The 21,395-nt window shown below is 32.0% G+C and overlaps 1 protein-coding gene across 1 annotated transcript; it reads right to left on the bottom strand.

Annotated features, from left to right (window-relative positions):
- Positions 1 to 366: 366 nt before the first annotated feature.
- On the bottom strand, positions 367 to 20,814 carry LOC132715532 (aspartate--tRNA ligase, mitochondrial-like). Its single transcript, XM_060698543.1, has 18 exons — positions 20,662 to 20,814; positions 19,344 to 19,510; positions 18,848 to 18,943; positions 17,543 to 17,641; positions 17,044 to 17,167; positions 16,236 to 16,282; positions 15,458 to 15,529; positions 14,873 to 14,977; positions 13,328 to 13,507; positions 12,003 to 12,110; positions 11,633 to 11,701; positions 10,766 to 10,921; positions 9,786 to 9,840; positions 8,035 to 8,115; positions 7,461 to 7,543; positions 4,007 to 4,117; positions 927 to 1,002; positions 367 to 580 (listed from the first exon to the last, which is right to left on the bottom strand). Exons 1-18 carry the CDS (start codon positions 20,765 to 20,767, stop codon positions 414 to 416), a joined length of 1,902 nt encoding a protein of 633 aa, XP_060554526.1. The 5' UTR covers positions 20,768 to 20,814; the 3' UTR covers positions 367 to 413.
- Between the last annotated feature and the right edge of the window lie 581 nt (positions 20,815 to 21,395).

Below are 21,395 nucleotides of genomic sequence, written 5' to 3'. Positions count from 1 at the left end.
AGTTTTCTTTCCAGACGATACAACACATGTTCTCTTTCTAGACAATATAAAACAGGATACCATGTTCTCTTTCTAACAATACAACACAATATGCCATCTTCTCTTTTTAGACAATACTACACAATTGGACATGTTGTGATTCTGAACGAGGTGTATTTTTCTCCTTAACAATTAATCGTGGACATTGAGTCTAATGGTCATTTGTCCATCACTGCTAATTCAGAAATCATCTCGGATTAGTAGTTAAACACTTGTAGAGAAATTAGTAATTACTGGTTGGTTATCCAGGAAAGCGGGGTTAGGCGGATCAACCACTTAAATATGTCACAAAACATCAAATCCATAAGGAATTTCATTCAAATTTGATTAATTTTTTTTATTAAATACAAATATAATAGAATAATCAAATATCATCAACTAGATTTAGGTTTAATTTGTATATGGTAAGAATCAAGTTCAGCTTGTGATACAGTAGCCGGCGCTTTGCTCATCGGATCTTTCCCATCCTGTGTCTTCGGAAACGCAATTACGTCTCGAATACTTGCAGCACCACAGATGATGGCAAATAATCTGTCCAGACCTGCAACAAGATATGGAAATATGTCCTATAAATGTTTGTGAGAACTAAATAATGAAATAAAAGTAGTCCTACTAAATAATGAAATAAAAGTAGTCTGTCTTCATCGAATTTCACCTTGATACATACAGTTCAAGATGATGACTTAAGTTCTGATTACATGTTTTACATACATGTATAAAGTTTTATTTAGGAGCTAACTTTTTTTTAGCCTGAAGAAGACCTTGTTGCATTTTAACAAATTAATCACAGAAGAATTTCTGAAACATTTCCGTAACCTGTAAAATTTTAGAAGTTTTAAAAACTGCAATCTAGATATGAATGACATTTTATTTGGTTAATTACACACCTAAAGCTATTCCTCCATGAGGTGGACATCCCGTTGTGAATGCTTTCAATAAATGTTGTAATTGGCTAGAATCCTCCTGCATAGGAAAAAACAGAAAACATTTATTTGGTTGGGTTTTACATCGCACTGATAGAGTAGTGGGTTTTATATCGCACTGACACAGTATAAGTCATATTGAGGTTTACCAGCTTTACGTGTTGAGGAACACCTCAGTTGCCCTTCTGCTCATTTTATCAGTCACAAACAGGCATCTAAGAAGAACTTAGACTGTCGTTTCATAAGCTAGCTGGATAGCTTCCTCACATGAAAGTATCTGAAGTTCCTGTCGGGATTCAAACCCAGAGCGGTGAGGAGCAAGTGGTTTGAATTCAACAACCTTAACCACTCAAACCATATGCCCATCACCACTTGGTGTTAACAAGGTTCATACAGACATCTGAATGATATTTTCCTGTTCTTTAACCGATTCATTCCCAAGAAAGAAAACATAAGTAAACATGAAACTACATGTATTAATAATAACTTTACTTCAGCAATCATTATACAATGTTGGACTAAAGTTTATACAATGTGCGACTAAAGTAAGGGAATTCATTAATTTATCCAAATTTCAATATGAAGATAGTTGGGCAAGCATTTTTTCCTTTTCCAAAGAGCAAATGAAAATGAACAAGATATGTTTGTAAAACATGTATGCCCCCTATTGGCAGCCAATTAGTCATGTGATCAGGTTATTATCCCCCGCTGAAAAGGCGGCGGGGGATATAGAAATAGTCACTGTCAGACCTTCCGTCCGACATTTTTGTCCGGAGCATATCTCTAAAAGTATTTGAGTTATCAACTTGAAACTTCATAGGTGGATAGACCTCATTGAGGAGGAGTGCAGTGCACAAGAATGATAACTCTACCCTGCATAATTTTTGAGTTATTGCCCTTTGTTATTTTTCAAAATTGATTTTTGTCCAGAGCATAACTCCAAAAGCCTATGAGATATCAACATGAAACTTCATAGGTGCATAAATCTCACTCAGGAGGTGTGCAGTGCACAAGAATGATAACTCTACCTTTCATAATTTTTTAGTTATTGCCCTTTGTTATTTTTCATACATAATTTTTCAACTGAGTGGAGCAAAACTCAAAAAGTTTTTGAGATATCAATAGAAATGTCATTGTTGGATAGATCTTATTGAGGAGGAATGTTGTGCGCAAGAATGATAACTCTTCCCTATACAATTTTTGAGTTATTGCCCTTTGTTCTTTTTCATGCTATTTTGTCCAGAGCTTATCTCAAAAAGTATTTGAGGTATCAACTTGAAACTTCACAGGTGGATGGATCTCATTGAGGAGGAATGCATTGCACAAGAATGATAACTCTACCCTGCATTATTTTTGAGTTATTGCCCTTTTTTTATTTTTCAAAATTAATTTTTGTCCAGAGCATAGCTCAAAAGGCCTTTGAGATATCATTATGAAACTTCATAGGTAGAAAGATCTCACTCAGGAGGTGTGCAGTGCACAAGAATGATAACTCTACCTTTTATAATTTTTGAGTTAATGCCCTTTGTTATTTTTCATACTTAATTTTTCAATTCAATTTTTTTCTCAAAAAGTATTTCAGGTATCAACTTGAAACTTCATAGGTGGATAGATTTTACTGAGGAGGGATGCAGCACACAAGAATGATAACCTACCCTGCATTATTTTTCAGTTATTGCCCTTTGTTATTTTCAGCCATCAGTATTCACATAGGTTTCAAATATGTAATCACTATAGCCATCAGTTTTCAATACCAAAAGACCTCTTAAAATGGAATTATTCTGCTCCACTACATATACATTCTTCCAATGAGCAAACACATTCGGGGGATGGCCATGTTGACATGGCTCTTGTTATGCATGACTTCTGACCAAATTAATAAGGGTTATCTACTGGTCATGACTAGTCACAAGGTAATAATTATTTTGACCCCATAGGTTGTGTGCAGCAATTTAAGTTATTAGAAATCTTACCAAATAATATATGCATAAATTTTATGAATCATGTAGGCCTCATTAATGACAGCCAAGTTGTTATATTACATAAGCCCTTCAAAGGTGTATACGAAAAGCATTTTTAGTTTTAATATAAAAAATATCAACCAAGGCAACTTGAGTTGTTGAGTTATTGGTCAGAAACCGTCCATTAAAGTACAAGGTCAATATGACATTGACCCCTTGACCCCAAAATCAATAGGGGTCATCTGCTGATCATGACCAATCATCATTCCAAGTTTGAAGTTCCTAGGCCTAAGGGTTCTTTAGTTATTGATCGGCAACCGTTTTTACCTACAAGGTCAATGAGACCTTGACCTTTGACCCCATTGACCCCAAAATCAATAGGGGTCATCTGCTGGTCATGACCAATCACCATACCAAGTTTGAAGTTCCTAGGCCTAAGCCTTCTTTAGTTATTGATCAGAAACCGTTTTTACCTACAAGGTCAATGTGACCTTGACCTTTGACCCCTTGACCCCAAAATCAATAGGGGTCATCTGCTGGTCATGACCAATCACCATACCAAGTTTGAAGTTTCTAGGCCTAAGCATTCTTTAGTTATTGATCGGAAACCGTTTTTACCTACAAGGTCAATATGACCTTGACATTTGACCCCTTGACCCCAAAATCAATAGGGGTCATCTACTGGTCATGACCAATCACCATACCAAGTTTGAAGTTCCTAAGCCTTAGCGTTCTTTGGTTATTGATCGGAAACTGTTTTTACTTACAAGGTCAATGTGACCCTTGACCTTTGACCCCTTGACCCCAAAATCAATAGGGGTCATCTACTGGTCATACCAAGTTTGAAGTTCCTAGGCCTAAGGGTTCTTTAGTTAACACTCGGAAACCATTTGGTCTACAGACCGACAGACAGACAAATGCAAAGCAATATACCCCCTCTTCTTTGAAGTGGGGGCATAATAATTATTGAATCTTGTGTCAAAATTGCTAAAAACAATTACAGGGACAGGGAATGGGACTGAATTAATCCTGAAAGTGCAAAGCGATATTTTTCAATAAATTATTGGATTACTAATACTTTACCTTCAAAACGTCCTCAAGAACATATTTTTGTACATCTGGATCATGTATTCTGATGGACCCACCTCCAACTTCATTCCCATTTAACACCAGGTCATAGTGTTGACCTCTGACCTACAATTTTCAGTTTCAAATATCATTTTAACTTTGTTAATCTAATATGTCTCTCCTTATTTTTCTTTATAACATAATAAAATGAGGCGACATGGCAAAGTGGTTAACACGTCAACTAGAATTAAGGGTTTCTGTGTTGAATTTAAACCCCCGTCGGGGCCCTCATTTTTTCTAAACAAAAACCTTTACACTCATTTTAAACCGTTGGCCCAGGGAAAGGATTCGAGAGGTTTCGAAACTTTAACTTCCAACACAAGCAAAATAAAACAAATTGTAAAACAAAAAAAAAATACGCCCTTTTTTAAGCTTAAATGTTTTATTTTGCATGGGGATTATTAAAAAAAAAAAAAACTTATATTTTTTATACCTAGATATGACAACAAAAAACAAAAAAGTCTGGTAAACATGGGCCCCCCTGACTCTCTAAAAAATTTCCTAATTTTTTTTTCTTTTAAAATTCTTGGGGAATATAAATTTTTTTATTATTATAATATAAATTTATGGAATTTTTTTAAAACAAATTTTTACTAAGGCCCCACGACTTTTTTTGGGAATTCACGATATTTAAAAATTAATATATAAATAAATATAATTTAAGTTTATAAATTTTTTTCCCTTTTTAAAAAAATTTATTTTGCGATTTACATATATAAATTTTTTAAAATTTAATAATTCATATGAATTCACATTTAAAATTTTATTTATAATCGGAAAAAAACTGTTTAAATAAAAAGGTATTTTTTATTTCGCTCCGGGAAATAACAATATATTTACCTCTTTACACTAGTTTTTATAAAGAAATGAAATCAATCAAAATGATGCACCACCGTGCAATCCATTTTTTAAAGGGTCCAAAAGGGGTTATGTATAAAATATTATACACAATTCTCAAAATCTTTTTTTTATATCATTATAAATATTATTAAACAAATTTTAAACAAGGGTTTCAAAAAAAAGGTTTAAGTATTCTAGTGTTTACTTTTTTACCTTAAGGGGAAAGGTTTCTTCAATGAAAAAAACTAAAAAAAATTTTAAAAAATCACCATTTTTTTACATCATGCATTTTTCTTCAATTTATTGATTCCAAACACCACCAAAACAAATAACAACAACCCTTCTATGCATCATTATGACATCCTATAAATTGTCTAAAATAACAGTTACCATTCTATACATTATGCCATTCTATAAATTTATCTAAAATTTAAAATAACTTTGAGCATTTTAGCACTAAACTTAATTTTCAAAATATACTAAAACAGAAAAACATTGTCTGCATCTGAATAGCAAAAAAAAATTGTAAATCCTCAGAATTAACTTCTTTCCAGCATCTAAAAATCAATATTTGCATTTGACAGATACATGGCTGTACTCGAGACTAGTTGATTTTTTTTAATCAAATGAAGCCTGACAAACATAACCACCTAGCATCATTGTTGACATGTTAATATCATTTAATCAATACCTAGGTGCAGAAAATCATGATTAAAAAGCCATAGAAATAAAATAATCAAAAACATCTTGTTCAAAAACATATTGTTTTTGTTTCTCTTTTAAAATATTGTCTGTTGTGAAACAGATTGTCCCAGTTTGTCTGCTATTTTCTATGGCTTTATAATTACATAACATTTTTGACTTTCCGAGAAATGTTTGTTTATCCAGTAAATGATTTCTCCCCTTATATATATAATAAACATCCCAACAATTTCTCCCTTGAAAATATCTATTTTTATTATTATTTTATTATCCATTAAAATTTTATTCATTAACCTTCAGTACTGAAATGTCTTGAATATGTTGGTTAAGGTACATAAGTAGTACTTTTTAAGATTTTTTTTTCCAGCAATGCTTTGAGGCTAAACTATCTTAAAAGTACTTTTTAACTGAACTGTATCAGTAGTGATTTTATGGTGAACTTTAGCAGTGCATTTTACATTTAACTTTTGAAGTAGTACTTTTTGACCCACCTATATTAGACATGATTTTTAGCTGAACTATACTTAAGCAATAACTTCTGGCTAAACATCTTTATATGTAATTTCTAAGCTGATAGTGATTTTCTGATTTAACTATGTTAGTTGTGCTTTTAGGCTGAACTATCTTAACACAAATTTTCAGACTGAACTATTTTAATAACACATTTCAGACTGAACTATTTTAATAATGCTTTTTCAGACTAAACTATTATAATAACACATTTCAGACTGAACTATTTTAATAATGCTTTTCAGACTGATCTATTTTAATAATGCTTTTTAGACTACACTGTTTTAATAATGCTTTTCAAACTGAACTATTTTAATAATGCTTTTCAGATTGAACTATTTTAATAACGCATTTCAGACTGAACTACTTTAATAATGCTTTTCAGACTGAACTATTTTAAAAATGCTTTTCAGACTGAACTATTTTAATACCTCATTTCAGACTGAACTATTGTAATAACGCTTTTCAGACTGATCTTTTTTAATAACGCTTTTCAGACTGAACTATTAATTAGATGGGTTTTTTTCCATGCTGAACTACTTTATCAATTGCTTGTTAGGTTGAATTATCTTAATGGTACTTTTTAGGCTGAACTATTTTATTAGTACTTTTTACTTTAATCTTGAAATGCTTTTTAACCTTAACTATTGCTTTTAATCTGAACTATTACAGTGGTACTTAATTCAGGCTTCATCATGATTGTAGTGTTTAATAACCCGTTCTTTTCAGAACTAAAGAAATATTGCATGCTTTTTAGCTTGAACCTAACTTTTAAAAGATTTTACCTTATTATGTTAACACATCTATGTAAGTAATAAGGATAAGTTTTGTTTGTAAGAACTCAAATGTGCATTATTTGAGATAATTTAATGAGGATAAATGTATGCCTAACCTCTTGTGATTCAATTCAACTCTTTACCTTAATTATGTAGTAAAGTTGCATTTTAACTTGTAGAAATTTATGTATATATAGGTACTAAAAAAGCATTGATTCTTGAAATTCTTGTTAATAAAAATGTTACACGGAACTTGGCAAATATTGGTTTTTTCCCTATTTAATCTCAGGGTACAAACAAGTTTTTATCGTTAAAGTCTCAACATGCACTAATGTTAACAATAGAGTTATTGATGTGTTACTCTTATTATCAATATATTTACCAAGTTGTAACTGTAAAAGTTTGTTACAACCCTGAGATTAGATGAGTAAAATTGTGCATTTGCAAAGTTCTTTACTCACTAACCATTGTCACAAAAGAAAATGTTACAAATACTGATACCGACACAAAACAAAACATTTACTAAAAATCTACTTGCATGACACAATCTTTCAATCAGATAAAGTGAGTAATGTTTGTACCTTCTCTGGCTGGGTATAAAGCATGTGTCTATCCTCCGGGTGTGCATCTGTGAATGGATGATGAGCAGATTCTAGACCCTCTCCTACAATAATATACTTATGACGCTTATTCTTGAAGAAAAGTAGGAAAAGTAAATGACCAATAGCACCTAAAACCTTACCCAAGGTATACAGTACTTCAACTGGTACAATTACACCAAATATTTAAGATATCAGACAGTAAATGAAATGCTATGTGAAATCAAATATGACAGTATGATGGAAGAATGTAAAAACTAGCATCTTTGGTTCATTGTATATATATATATATATATATATATATATATATACAATGTACTTTCTTCCACTAAGGAATTTAGGGACCAGAATCAAAAATCAAAAGCCTGAATCACATTTGGAAATGTTGGGAAAAAAGCTGTTCTTTCTAGTCTTTTCCTTCTTTAGATTCAGATTTTCACTCAATGCAATTTGATACTGAATAAAACAACTTTCAGTGAACAAGATTAAAAATTATATCATTTAATCAGTTTGGGTTGATGTTATTAAGCCATACAATCAGTTAGTTCAACTATACCTCCATCTTCTTTTGGAAGAAATAGGGGAAAATCTTCAACCCATAAAAAGTTAAAGACATTCTTTTCTCTGACTTGAACACCTGAAATAACAAGCAATTATCATAGTATTGCAAGCAATCCATCAGTCCCCTACCGGTTAGAACCCCATCAACATTCTGAAGGGCCATTGGCCATTCACTAATGTTTCAATTTTTCTCTATTTTAAGTAAATTTGTTGAAAAAGTTCTTTAAAAGTGATCATAGGAAACAGTTTTTATGAACAGACAGACGGACTGAGGGACACTCTCAAGTTAATATTTGAAATATCCCTGTTACCAAAATATAACATTTTAAAAGCAAAATTCTTAAAGAGGAGATAACTCTTGAATTAAAGATGCAATTTCATAAAAATTTTCAGCTCTTTTTGACTAATCACAAATATTGTTATATTTGCCATGTTTTAAGCCAATTTGTTGCCAAGGCAACTGATATTTTTTCAAAATAGGAAGAACAGATAAGACATGCATAATCTCAAGACTGCCATCTACCCATATGTCAAGTTTCATAAAAATATTTCCAGTACTTTTTGCGTTATCACTGGATCCAGTTTATGTGTAAAATTTGCCATATTTTCAGCCTATTTGTTGCCATAGCAACCAGAATTTTCAACATAGGAAGAAAAGAAAAAGATGTGCATAATCTCCATACTGCCATCTATCCATATACCAAGTTTCATAAAGATATTTCCAGTACTTTTCAAGTTATCGCGGGATCCAGTTTTGTGGACTGACGGACTGACAGACAGACGGACGGAGGGACAGACAGACGGACGGAGGGTAAACCTAAAGTCCCCTCCGGTAAACCGGTAGGGGACTAATAAAAATTCATTCATCAACAATGCATATCAGTTAATGACAGTGTCACAATCATGTTGAAAGAAATGTGTAACCCGAGTAGAATTTAAATCTGGGACCCTTGGAATACTGTACGGTTTTTTACACCTCTACCATATTAACTAAACAAATCCAGGACTTTTGCCCTAACCCCTCCCCCAACCCCAGTTTGGAAATTTGCAAATATTGACAAATGCAGTCAGAAGCTTATATTTCAATAAAAATCCAACAATAAGTGTATTTTATTGAAATAAATGCATTATAATTAATTAATTATTAAAATGTTTAAGAATGCATTTGATATACATTATACAAAATTTCCAAACTGGGTAGGGGCAAAAGTCCACCTTAACATTTTCACTAGGGGGGCACTTGTCCAGTGATTCATATTTACGGTGGGGACGGGGGGCAAATTTCTATATACTAAACTAAACTACACAGCTGCTCAAACCTGGTACCTTTGGATGGGAATACTGTTTTTAGTACAGTACACCTCACAATTATTAATAAACATTAATACACTGTATCAATGACAGGCATCAGACATGCAAATGTTAGAAAATAAAATGAAACACATGGAAAAAGATTAGTACATAATTCTTTGATGATTAGGGTACAAATCCTGCAATTTCTGACAAAATAAGTTACAAAATATACATTTGTAATATGCTGGTTTTTTCTTTCTTGTGAAATTGTGTAAACTTTAAATCATTCTGTATTTATACTTTATATATTACAGAGTTCATCTTAATGATGAATCTTTGGAAAGAAAAAAAATCTTCCGATAAGAAATTCTTAATTCTCATACTTTACTGGTAACTCTTATAAAATGTATTTTAAATGTCCACCAAGAGTAGCCTCCCCTGATAATTACTTACCATTACTTTCAAGAAAATCTGCAAACAACAGCCTTATCTTGCCTAAAACTTCATTCTAGAAAAAAATGAAAATTTTATTACTATATAATATTATCTCTAATAAGCATCAAATTCTAAGGGAAAACAGGTGTGAGAGCTATGACCATCAGAAGCCGATATACACAATAAAGTGAATAAAAACTATATAGATCTTGTTTTTCATAAACTTATTCATAATTCCTAAACAAAATTCTATTTACCATTTCAGACAAATATAGCACTCAACTTCTATGAATCCACCACCCCTAAATAGCCACCCAACTATGCTTAGTTAAGTTAAACGCTTTACAACTTTAAGCTAACAACTCAACTGCAATAGTTTAACATTCTACTACCCTAATAATGAATTTAACTTACAAAATTTACCACTTTACTACCCATACAAATCATTATAATTCAGCTACCCTAGTAAAGCACTCAGCTTTACTAGTTTACCACTATGATCCCTAGTTAACCACTCAACTTCACTAGTTTACCACAAAGTATACAAGTTAACTATTCAACTACCGGTATACTAGTTTACCAATTAATGCCCTAGTTAACCAATCAATTATTACTAGTATACAACATATCTACCCTGACTAAGCACTCAGCACTCAACTATATTAGTTCACCATCCAGTACCCTAGTTAACCATTCAATTATACTAATTTATCACATGACTAATACTAATTCATCTATGACCCAAAGATACCCACTCAACTACACTAGTTTACCACAAAGTATCCTAGTTAACTATACTAAGTTACTATTTAACTATTTAATACTTTAGTTAACCATTTAACTATACTAGTTTATCTCTATGACCCCAAGTTAACCACTCAACTACACTTGTTAACCACAAAGTATCTTAGTTAACTATTCAACTTCAAGTATACTAGTTTACTACTTTATACCTTAGTTATAGATATATTCTAGTAAGCATGAAATTAGAAACTTACTGGTTTATAACATTGTCCTGCTGCAAGTATTGCGAGGTCACCTGTCTGAAGGTCAAGGTCATTTGATATTTCGTCCTTGACATTGGCCTTCATATGTTTAGCAATAGGAGACTGCCAAGATCCATCTTCTATTACTCTCACTGGTATTACGACTGTCTGTAATATAATCAACATTAACTCTCAACCACCTAGCACCAACTGATTCTGCCCATGTGACCAATGCTGCCCAAGATCAGACAGCACATCTTTGCTGTTTGATGATTGTCAACACTGTTCTCTATTCAGTCAGTACATATCTTGAAATTTTCTCTTAAAATGATGAATGGTTTTGTCCAGATTGAAAGATGGACAAGTTCAGTTAAGATATTTTGTATAGTAATTGTTAAGCTTTAAAATATATGAACATATTACTGTACTAATAAAATCTCTTTTATTTTTATAATAAGAATTGTAATTTTTATTTTTTGCTTATGTTTTATGTCACACCAACACAGTAGAGGTCATATGGCACTTTTCCAGCTTAACAGGTAGAGGAAGACCTCAGGTACTCCTACATGTATTATTTCAGGCACAAAACGACATCAGAGTAGAACCACCAACATTCCCTACACTAGCTATAATATTGGTATAAACATTTAGTAAAGATTTTCAGTTACTCCCAAAATACAGTTCCTTATAAATTTAAATACCGTAAATAAATAGTAAAATATTTTTCTATCTAGGTAAAAGTCTAATAACATTACTTAGTGCCTTTTACACAGCAGAGTCCAAAACTAGTAATAAGATATTGACCCTGTGGGTTTTATCTGTTAGAATTGTCATTCTGTTCAAATGTTTGAAAATGATATAAATATTACATTAACATACCTGGGTATCATTCAAAGCTTTCAATGCCATTGTCTTTAAATCTTCTAGTTTTTTCTTTGAAAAAAGTTTCTGAAAGCACAACTTTTTTGTTAGTAATAACTGTAGACATATCATTGAAAAAGTTATTTTAATTACATAAAAATAAAAGCATTATTTTTCTTTACTCTTTTACTCTTAATTAAGTAAGCATAAATGATGTAATAAAAAAGCAAATTACTTGCTACACTTCAGTAGATAAATAGAGTAAAAGGACTAAATTTTCAGCATCTTATTAATTTATTAATGACAAATCAGTTTTCACTGAAAATACTGATAAAAAATCTCGCCTACTGTGACTACACCATGACTGAATAAATCTTAAAAAATTTACCTTTTCATCACGTATTTTAATGGCCACCACTGAACCATTTCCTGTTTTTAATTGATTGCTTATTAACTCTACACCACCGTCAGAACATCTTGAAGTTATATCTGTTATCTGTAAACATGATATTTATATATGTACATTATACACAAAATGTCATGTTTTTTGGTGTGTTTTTTTTTATTTGTGAGATCCAAAAGAAAATTTATGTGTTGAATAAAATTATTGTCAACCTACAAGTTCTCTTTCCGAATGATAGGTCTACATAAGTAAATTAAATATTTTTTACTGGAAGGAATTTCTTCAGCTAAAAATTGTCAACCCCTAAAGCAGTTTAGGTATATATTTATATAGTTAAGGTATGTCTATGGCTTAGGCATGTCTATAGCTAAGGAAAGTGTATGGCTAAAGAATGTATATTCTACAGCTAAGGTATGTCTATAGCTAAGGTATATCTATAGCTAAGGTATGTCTATAGCTGTATATCTATAGTTAAGGTATGTCTAAAGCTAAGGTATGTCTATAGCTAAGGTATTTCTATGGCTAAGGCATGTCTATAGCTAAGGTATGTCTATAGCTAAGGTATGTCTATAGCTAAGGCATGTCTTTAGCTAAGGTACATCTAAGGCTAAGTTATTTCTATAGCTAAGGCATATCTATAGCTAAGGTATATCTATAGCTAAGGTATGGCTATAGCTGTATATATATAGTTAAAGTATGTCTATACTATAGCTAAGGTATGTGTATAGCTAAGGTATATCTACATTTAAGGTATGTCTATAGCTAAGGTAACTCTATAGCTAAGGTATGTCTATACTATAGCTTAGGTATATCTATGGCTAAGGTATGTCTGTACTATAGCTAAGGTATGTCTACAGCTAAGGTATGTCTATAGCTAAGGTAACGCTTTATCTAAGGTATGTCTATGGCTAAGGTAAATCTATGGCTAAGGTATGTCTATACTATAGCTGAGGTAATTCAATAGTTAAGGTATATCTATAGCTAAGGTATATCTTTAGCTTAGGTATATCTATATTTAAGGTATGTCTATGGCTAAGGGAAGTCTATAGCTAAGGTATATCTATAGCTAAGGTAAGTCTATGGCTAAAGTATGTCTATACTATAGTTTAGGTATGTCTTTAGCTAAGGATTGTCTATTGCTTTGGTAAGTCTATGACTAAAGTATGTCTATACTACAGCTAAGAATGTCTTAAACTAAGGTATATTTATAGCTAAGGCATGTCTACAGCTAAGGTATGTCTATACTATAGCTCAGGCATGTCTATAGCTGAGTCATGACTGAATACTGTAATGTGCTTTGTTTTACCTACCTTCATATCAAATCTTGTATCTGGTTTATCAGAACCATATAATCTCATAGCCTGATCATATGTCAGGTGTGGGAAGGGTGTTTGTATGTGAGGTTCACCCTCTGGCCAGCTGTATACCATCATTTCTTCAATCAACTTTATAATGCCTTCCCTCTTCACAAATGACATTTCTATATCTAACTGTTGAAATAATAAAAGCATACTTGATTAAAGAGAGTGATAAAGTAACAAGGTATTTGTACTATAAATTTGTTATTAAAGGGACTCCACTGAGGTTTTTTGACATGACGGGACTGGAAATATTTTTTTGAGATTATTACTCTATTTGATGTAGATCTGTACTAATAACTTATGTGCAAAATTTCAGATCATTAGCTCGTTCCGTTTTTCCAAAATAATAATTATAATAGTGAAAAATGACCCAAAATTGAAAAGCGTTTAAACGCTTTTCACTCGAATCGGACAGAGAATAGCACAAACATACGATTTTCAATGTATTTCCTGTATGTTTCTTAGTTATATTTTATTTATATTTCTGTTTTAATAGCTCGTGTTGATCTATGTGAAAAATTAAAATTTTATGTTTTTAGGCTTATTAACCTCAGTGGAGTTCCTTTAATTTATGAGTTTTTAGCTTAACTGAACCAAACTTGCTGCTTAGTTTTCATATTTCTATTGTCCAGTTTCATAATATATCTTGTTATTCATTTACAGGCTTTGAAATAAAAAGGCATTCAAATCGGAAAAATTAAGTGAAAAATCAAGTAAAATATTAACAATGGCACTTCAATAATTTTCAAGTATAGTACTTATCACATTTTTTTATATATGTTTAAAAGTAACCAACAAAAACCTATATAGGCAACTATTCTATTGCTCATTTTTCTTACTCATCAGTCTGTCTGCTTGAGCCTCAAATAATGCAAGCAAAGCAGTATCTGAGGTCTTTCTCTACCATTAAAGCTTGAAACCTATTACATAATAAAGTCTGTGCTTCTTTAATCTCAACAAAAAAAAACTTAGAATAATAACTCATGGCAGAGACATAGATATTGTTATCTATGTCTCTGCTCATGGTAAAATTCACTATATAACACATAAAATTTATTCAAATGTTAAAGGAACTCCACTGAGGTCAATAAGCCTAAAAAGGTCTAAAAGGACTAGTAACCTATCGATTGCTGGCCACGTGGGTTCAAACCCCGACTGGGGCAAGCTGTTGTTTCCGTGAGCAAGAAACTTTACACTCATTGCTGAGTACTAGTTGGTTTCAGGAACAGATTCAAGAGTGTTTCAATAAGTTTATAGCTTCCAACACAATCAAACTAAAATAAATTAGTACAAACTTAAGCCTAAAAATACCAAATTAGAATTTCTTACATAGATCAATTAGGTCCCTTAAAAACAGAAGAATTGCAAAAGATAATAAAGAAATAAACTTAAAAATAAATTAAAAATCATATGTTTATGTTATTGCAAGCTTGATTAGAAACGCGTTGGCACGCTGCACAAGAGAACAGCAAGGGGGGTAATCTTTGCACTAACCTGTGTGAACTCTGGCTGTCTATCGGGTTTCGAGCCCTCGTCGCGGTAACATCTCGCAATCTGGAAATATCTGTCAATACCGCCTACCATCAATAACTGCTTGAACTGAAAATGAAACAGCATTTCAGATGGAAGTTTATCTTACCCTTGTATTTTTTTATGAGGCCCTATCTGGGGAAACCCTGTTTATATACCCCATAACAGGTATGAAAGGGTCATCTCCCATCATACTTAACATCTTTAATACACAATGCATATATTACATAAATATTGTGTTAATCTAACCATTGTCTAGCTAGAACCATAAATGATTAGCCTCTGCCAGAAGTACAGAGCAAAATCAGCCCGCACATCTATGCTGACCAGGCTCTATACTAATGGAAACTTAATTGTGTTATTTCATTAATGAAATCATTTACATAATTTAAGATTATTGTAAAGTTATTATGTTGAGAGAACAACTCTCTCAACCCAATGATAGAGCTTGGGTTCAAGCCATACAAGGGTAATCAGATCACAGTTTAAGCTCACATACTGTAGAACTTAACCACCGAAAGGCAAAATTTATTTGCTACATTCACAAACCTGTTGAGGTGACTGCGGTAAACTGTAGAACTTTCCGGGCTGCCCACTGGGAACAATAAACTCTTTCGCTCCCTTTAAAAAACAGAAGAAAATTTGTACACAAAAAATATCAAAAGCAATAACAATCAATGTTACTAAGCCTATACAATCATAGTAGTATGAAATACATCAAGATTTTCTCACTAAAAATTTGTTTGTCTTTTTTTACACTGATTTCAACACATTCTTGGGCCATATCTCGGGTGTCAGTCCTTAAAACAACTATTCCCACACGGTTTCTGAATCAATATTGACAGACAAATGACCATTACATCAAATGTCGCAGAGTAATTTCACATCACTTATGACTTTAAATAGCAATCACTGGATAATTAATCCAATTCTCTCCCTATTAAGTTATAAGTGAGTAAATTTTTATTTGAATGTATTAAAGTGCATATAAGATATACCATGTATCAGTAGAGCTTATATTTTCTACATGAATCATTTTTATGTATAGAAATTTCTTGAACAGAATTCAGACTAAAAAACATGTTATTTCTGAAATTCCATTATTTTAATTTTTCCATATCAACTGAAAAAGGAAAAGTTTGGAAGTTTTTTTTTTAAATAAAAAAGATTCTTACATCAAACTCTAGATCTGCCTCTTGACAGAATTCAACTTTTTTTAAACAGAAAGTGTGCAGCTTTCATGCTAAGTAATAAAATCTTATATGATCTATAATTTGAAATAAAAATAGTTTTGCCCTAAAAAACAATGTCTAGCTTTGTAACTTACACCTGGAGTCCTCCTGAACAGTGTTGGGGTTTCAACATCAACAAACTCTGAAACGATGTGTGCAACAGATATCATTATAAATGAAAAGGAATCGTTTGTAATAAGGAAAGCGTCACCTAATGCATTACTTATATCATATTTCATGTCATATATGATAATGCACAAATGTATCAGAAACCATGATATGTCATGCCAAAAAAACTAGTTTTGTTCTCATTTTACATCTATTTTATCTGCCTACTTAGATTCAGAATCAGTAAAACATTTACAAAAACAATTTCTGCTCAAAATATTCATTTTTCTTTCTTTCTTTAGTCTTTCTTTCTTTCTTTTTTTTTTGGAGAGGGGGTTCATTCTCTCTTTCTTTTTTTTGGAGGGGGGAATGGGGTAAGTTTTGAGTCATACTGACACAGTTAAAAGGTTATAACAGAGAAAGGCATCAAGTGCATTATGCATTATTTCAGGCACAAATGGGCACTCGAATAGAACCATCAACCAACCTTCCAACAGCTAGCTAGGTGTTTTCTAGAGGATATGAATCAACAGGCACTTACACCATTACTAGCATAGCCAATACTGAAGGCTGCATACCGGTAGTTTCAGAAAATTGTTTTTGAAGTATTTTAACCTTTAACCTGTGATATTCCTTAAATAACAACATCACCCTCTCTTGTAATAAAAACCTGACAAAGAAAGGAAAGATCTGCTTTGGGTTTCATTACAGTATAACAGTACACCACACTAGTTGCTATGTTCATATTCAATATGGTATTTAATTATTAAACCAACAGTGTGTTTGTAAACATACCATGAATGTTAGCGAGAAATTCTCGTATTTTCATCATCATCTTGGAGCGCAGTCGTAAATTTCTCTGCATTTGTTTGTTCCTAATGTCCATGTATCTATACTCCATTCTCATCATTTCTGAAACCTGTAACCATAGAAACAAAATCAACATTTATTACAAACAAAGATATGCACCACATATACATTTATCAATATCTGTCCTCAGACTTTCAGGATTGCTGCCCATGTGAATTTAAAGCCTGTCAAGTGCAAGCCATTGTTTCCTTACTTTTCACATATGAACAAAGACATTTTCACAAAAAAAAACTTTTTTTTATAACTTTACAAGCCTTAGATATGATTGATAAGTAATGAAAAAAAAATTCATAATAAAAATGCTGTTGTACATATTAATATCATTAGCTAAAGCTAATGTGCCATGTGTGAAAGAGGTGATTTATACAGGCTTTACGGTAACACTCAACTTTGATGTTGCCTATAGGAACAAGGTCACACTCACCTTATGATAGTCATATACAGGTATGGGTAAACTTTCAGAAGCTTTGTTGAGAACTTGTATTTCCTCTAAATCTATTTCTAAATCACCAGTGGCCATTGCCTATAACATTCAAATAAAGATGATTTTTTAACATAATATTTGTAGAAAATTATTTCATATATGAGTTTATGTAATTTAAACTGAATGGAAATTGGAAATTGAAATTACGTCCGATTCCATTTAAAAAGCTTGATGGATTTCCATACTTCATTTCAGTTCAGATTGATTATATTGCTAAAAAAATACTTGTGTCACAGAGTGACAAAAAAATGCATTGTGACTGGGAGAGGAACCCAGAACCTTCGAAATATCGTTCCTCAAATCTACGGACTGAGTTATCGGGCTGTTACACATCTTCTTCAAAAAACAGTGAACAGTTCTGGACTGTGACACTTGAATAATTAATTAGATTAGTTGGTTGATTGATTGTCAGTGATTAATTTCAATATATACAGAAACAACATGACATAATAAGTAAAAAAAATGTCCATTTGACTTAAATATGTCAAAAAAACATAATACAGTCATGAACCGGTATACAGAGAAAAAGTGTCACAAAATAACTATTAATACACTTGTTACTATATATATAACAAAATCGCCTATGATTTCAATTGATTATGAGTGTCACTTGACCTATTATGAGCTTGCGGCCCGGGGCCGAGAACTAGTAATCAGCCGCTGAACATGAGCATGTGCACAAACTGAAACAATGACGGCACATTTTACGTCATTAAACAGATTATACAGTAGTGAACTTTGATCATTTGATCATACAAAAAGTAAACAACTCTGTAGAAGTTACTGTACTGTACAGAAATGCAGACAGGAATTTCAACGAAAGAAATTTCAAAGTATTTTTTTTTTTTTTTTTAGAAAAATTCTACTAATAGATCTACCAAGTGTATTAAGGACATTATTACACCTCTTAGTTGTGCCAGAAGGTGATAATCGGCCCTGAAATGAATAATGCCCTCGGGCCATTATTCATTTTGCAGGCCGATTATCACCTTCCGGCCCTACTCTGCCATGTATTAATCTCTTACTATTTTTAATTATGGTCCTAAGATACAATGCACAATATTTAGTGTTGTAGAAAAACTAAATTATTTCCTAAAATCCTAGTGACACACTACAAGAAATATAACAATTGAATATTATAACAAACATAGAAGTACTTTAAAATCATCCATCATAAAATTTTCAAATTAGATTTTAGAGCCTTTTTTTCTGCCTAATATAATTACGATAACCACGGAAACTTACAGGATTTACTTCCTCTTCTGGACGTGGCAAGACTTTACCAGTAACTTCTATAACACTTTCAAAGGTCAGGGACTGCACTATTTCTTGCACCTCAACCTGTGGTATTAAAGATAAATAAAATAAATTTTTGCTGTTACTGCAAAAAATAATGACGACAATTCTATTACAAATGCTACCTCATTTGTCAAGTCTCATGGTCACCTTAGTGCAGTAACAGGTTAACTCCTATTAAATTATTTAAGGTGTTAAGCCATTTCTGCATATCACTGGCATGTACACGTACATAATAACCCAGTATAGCTTTCGTTAAAGGAGAAGACTTCAATCAGGAATTATTTCTATATATAATTCTTTTCTTTTTATTGTTTAAATCTCTACAATACTAAGTTTCTTCCAAAAGTCTAAACGATTGCATGAAAAATAAAACTTCTTACTACTTAGTTTTTTTGTGTTTTTTTTAAAAACAATTTTACACTTCATAAAAAAATTACGTTACTTTTTCTGTGGGAACAATAACTTGTGTAATTCCTGACCAATCTCTAATGACGATGAATTTTCCACCACGGTTATACTGTACCCATCCACAAAGCTTTACTTTTTCTCCTACATTACTGCCTGTTAAAGATCCACATGTATGTGTCCTGTCTGTGAAACTAACAGCATCTAGAAATAATTCAACATAGTTTTAAGGATAAATTGTACATCACAGAGCCCTCATTATTTTGATGCGGACTGCACTGGTTAAATTTTGTGTGCCTTATTGGACTTATTAATAAAGACAAAGCCAGAATGTCATTCCAAGGATTGATCCCAAAAGAAAACAAACCTTCCTAGAAATATTTGTAACGACTGGTTTAAAATGAAATATTGCAGCAATCATTTGGGCTTATTCATTCCTTTCAATTTGATATATCATAAAATAAACTGGTCTGTTTACTTATTATGTTTCTTCACAGTTTCTGTCAGTGGGGATGATAACATTGATCAGTAATTTTGTAACTGACAAAGATTGATTACTCAGACATGTCTCTGTAATCAACTAAATTACAATTACTTTAAGAGAGTAATTGATAGATATTTTATTACATTAAATATACAGTAGAGTCCGTATCTAAGACCACCCCGGAATTTTAGATCATGGAATTATGATCACCTAACTATTAATACCAATTTTAAAAGGTTCATTATGTCAAAGGTTACTGATCCAGAATTAAGTCCACCCGCCTATCCGCATTTAAGACCACCAGATTCAGTGACTGTGTAAATTCTTTGTTTTATTTTTAATTTGACCCACTTAATGACACCAGTGGGTTATTTAATCAATGAATTTACACGATGATTACAGTGTAATCATGCAATCGATTTAAAAATCAATGATTGCGATTAACAATAACCCCAGGTCTGATGTGTCAATAGTCATTGAATTACACAAAATCAGCAGTACTCATGCACTTCTATACATTGGGAAAATTTCATCCCTCTGCCCTAGTCGAAATTTTTGGCGATCCCCCTCCAGATAAAAATATACATGTTTCCGTGCCTGCTTTATATTTTTACATAATATAATTATTTATGTAACTAATGTACATGTAGGTGCCTGTTTTATAATACTGATATGATAAAGAAAATAACAGTATTGTATCTGTGTTCTGCACTAACGCGGAATTTATCAAAAATAAAGAGTAATAATAGCATAGTTAACTCAATTACATTTAGTGTTGTAATGGTTTAGTCATTAAAATACAATGTAGATACATTTCTGTGCTTGTCCGAGGACTATTACACATAACTGGAAATTCACTTAATTTACAAACCTGATAAAAAGCTAATTTGACAATGCCGTACACATTTTCCAAATTTAAAGAATGAAATATTGTTTTTGTGCTTAGTAAGGATCCTCCTAAGCAATGTAAAAGACATATTTGACAATTATGAGCACAGCTACTTTCAGTTCATGGGGGCCGACATATTGCAATGGTTGAAGAGCACTAAATTGTACCGGGAATGGGAAAGGGTAGGACCCCCCAAATTCCCCTAGGAATTGGGATTTCACAATATTAAAAGAAAATCAAGTAACAAATCCCTTAATTAAGTTTGTAGGCCCATTTTTTTGCTTTTAATAACTAATTCTTTATTCATAATGATGTACGTTTAACTATGGTTGCGTTTGACATCATTGAAAGACAGCACCTGTGATGGAAGATAGAAAGTTAACAAATTTCTGGTTCAACCCTTTGGACAAATTAAGGAGTAACAGGTCTACCTCCACAAGTAAATCTTGAAAGCCATCATAGTATGACCTTTTCAGTCAGATTAGGGTAACTGAAAATTCAACAAAACTATGTTTAAATGAGCATCAATTTCTTTATACACGTGTACTAACCGATTCATTACAATATCCACTCTAAAATAACCAATTAAAACAGTTATGTGTTGACTTTATTAATTTCTTTTTATTACTTAGCTTAGTATTTAAGTTTTTACTATCAGATTCTTTCATCACCAACCCGTACAAACAGAAATAACACCATTTTCCAGAAATATTCCC

Source organism: Ruditapes philippinarum, unplaced genomic scaffold (assembly GCF_026571515.1).
Source record: "Ruditapes philippinarum isolate M1 unplaced genomic scaffold, ASM2657151v2 ctg1989_1_1_1_1, whole genome shotgun sequence".
Lineage (NCBI taxonomy): Eukaryota > Metazoa > Mollusca > Bivalvia > Venerida > Veneridae > Ruditapes > Ruditapes philippinarum.
Note: the sequence above shows the minus strand (reverse complement) of the source record. Positions and strands in the feature narration are given on the sequence as shown.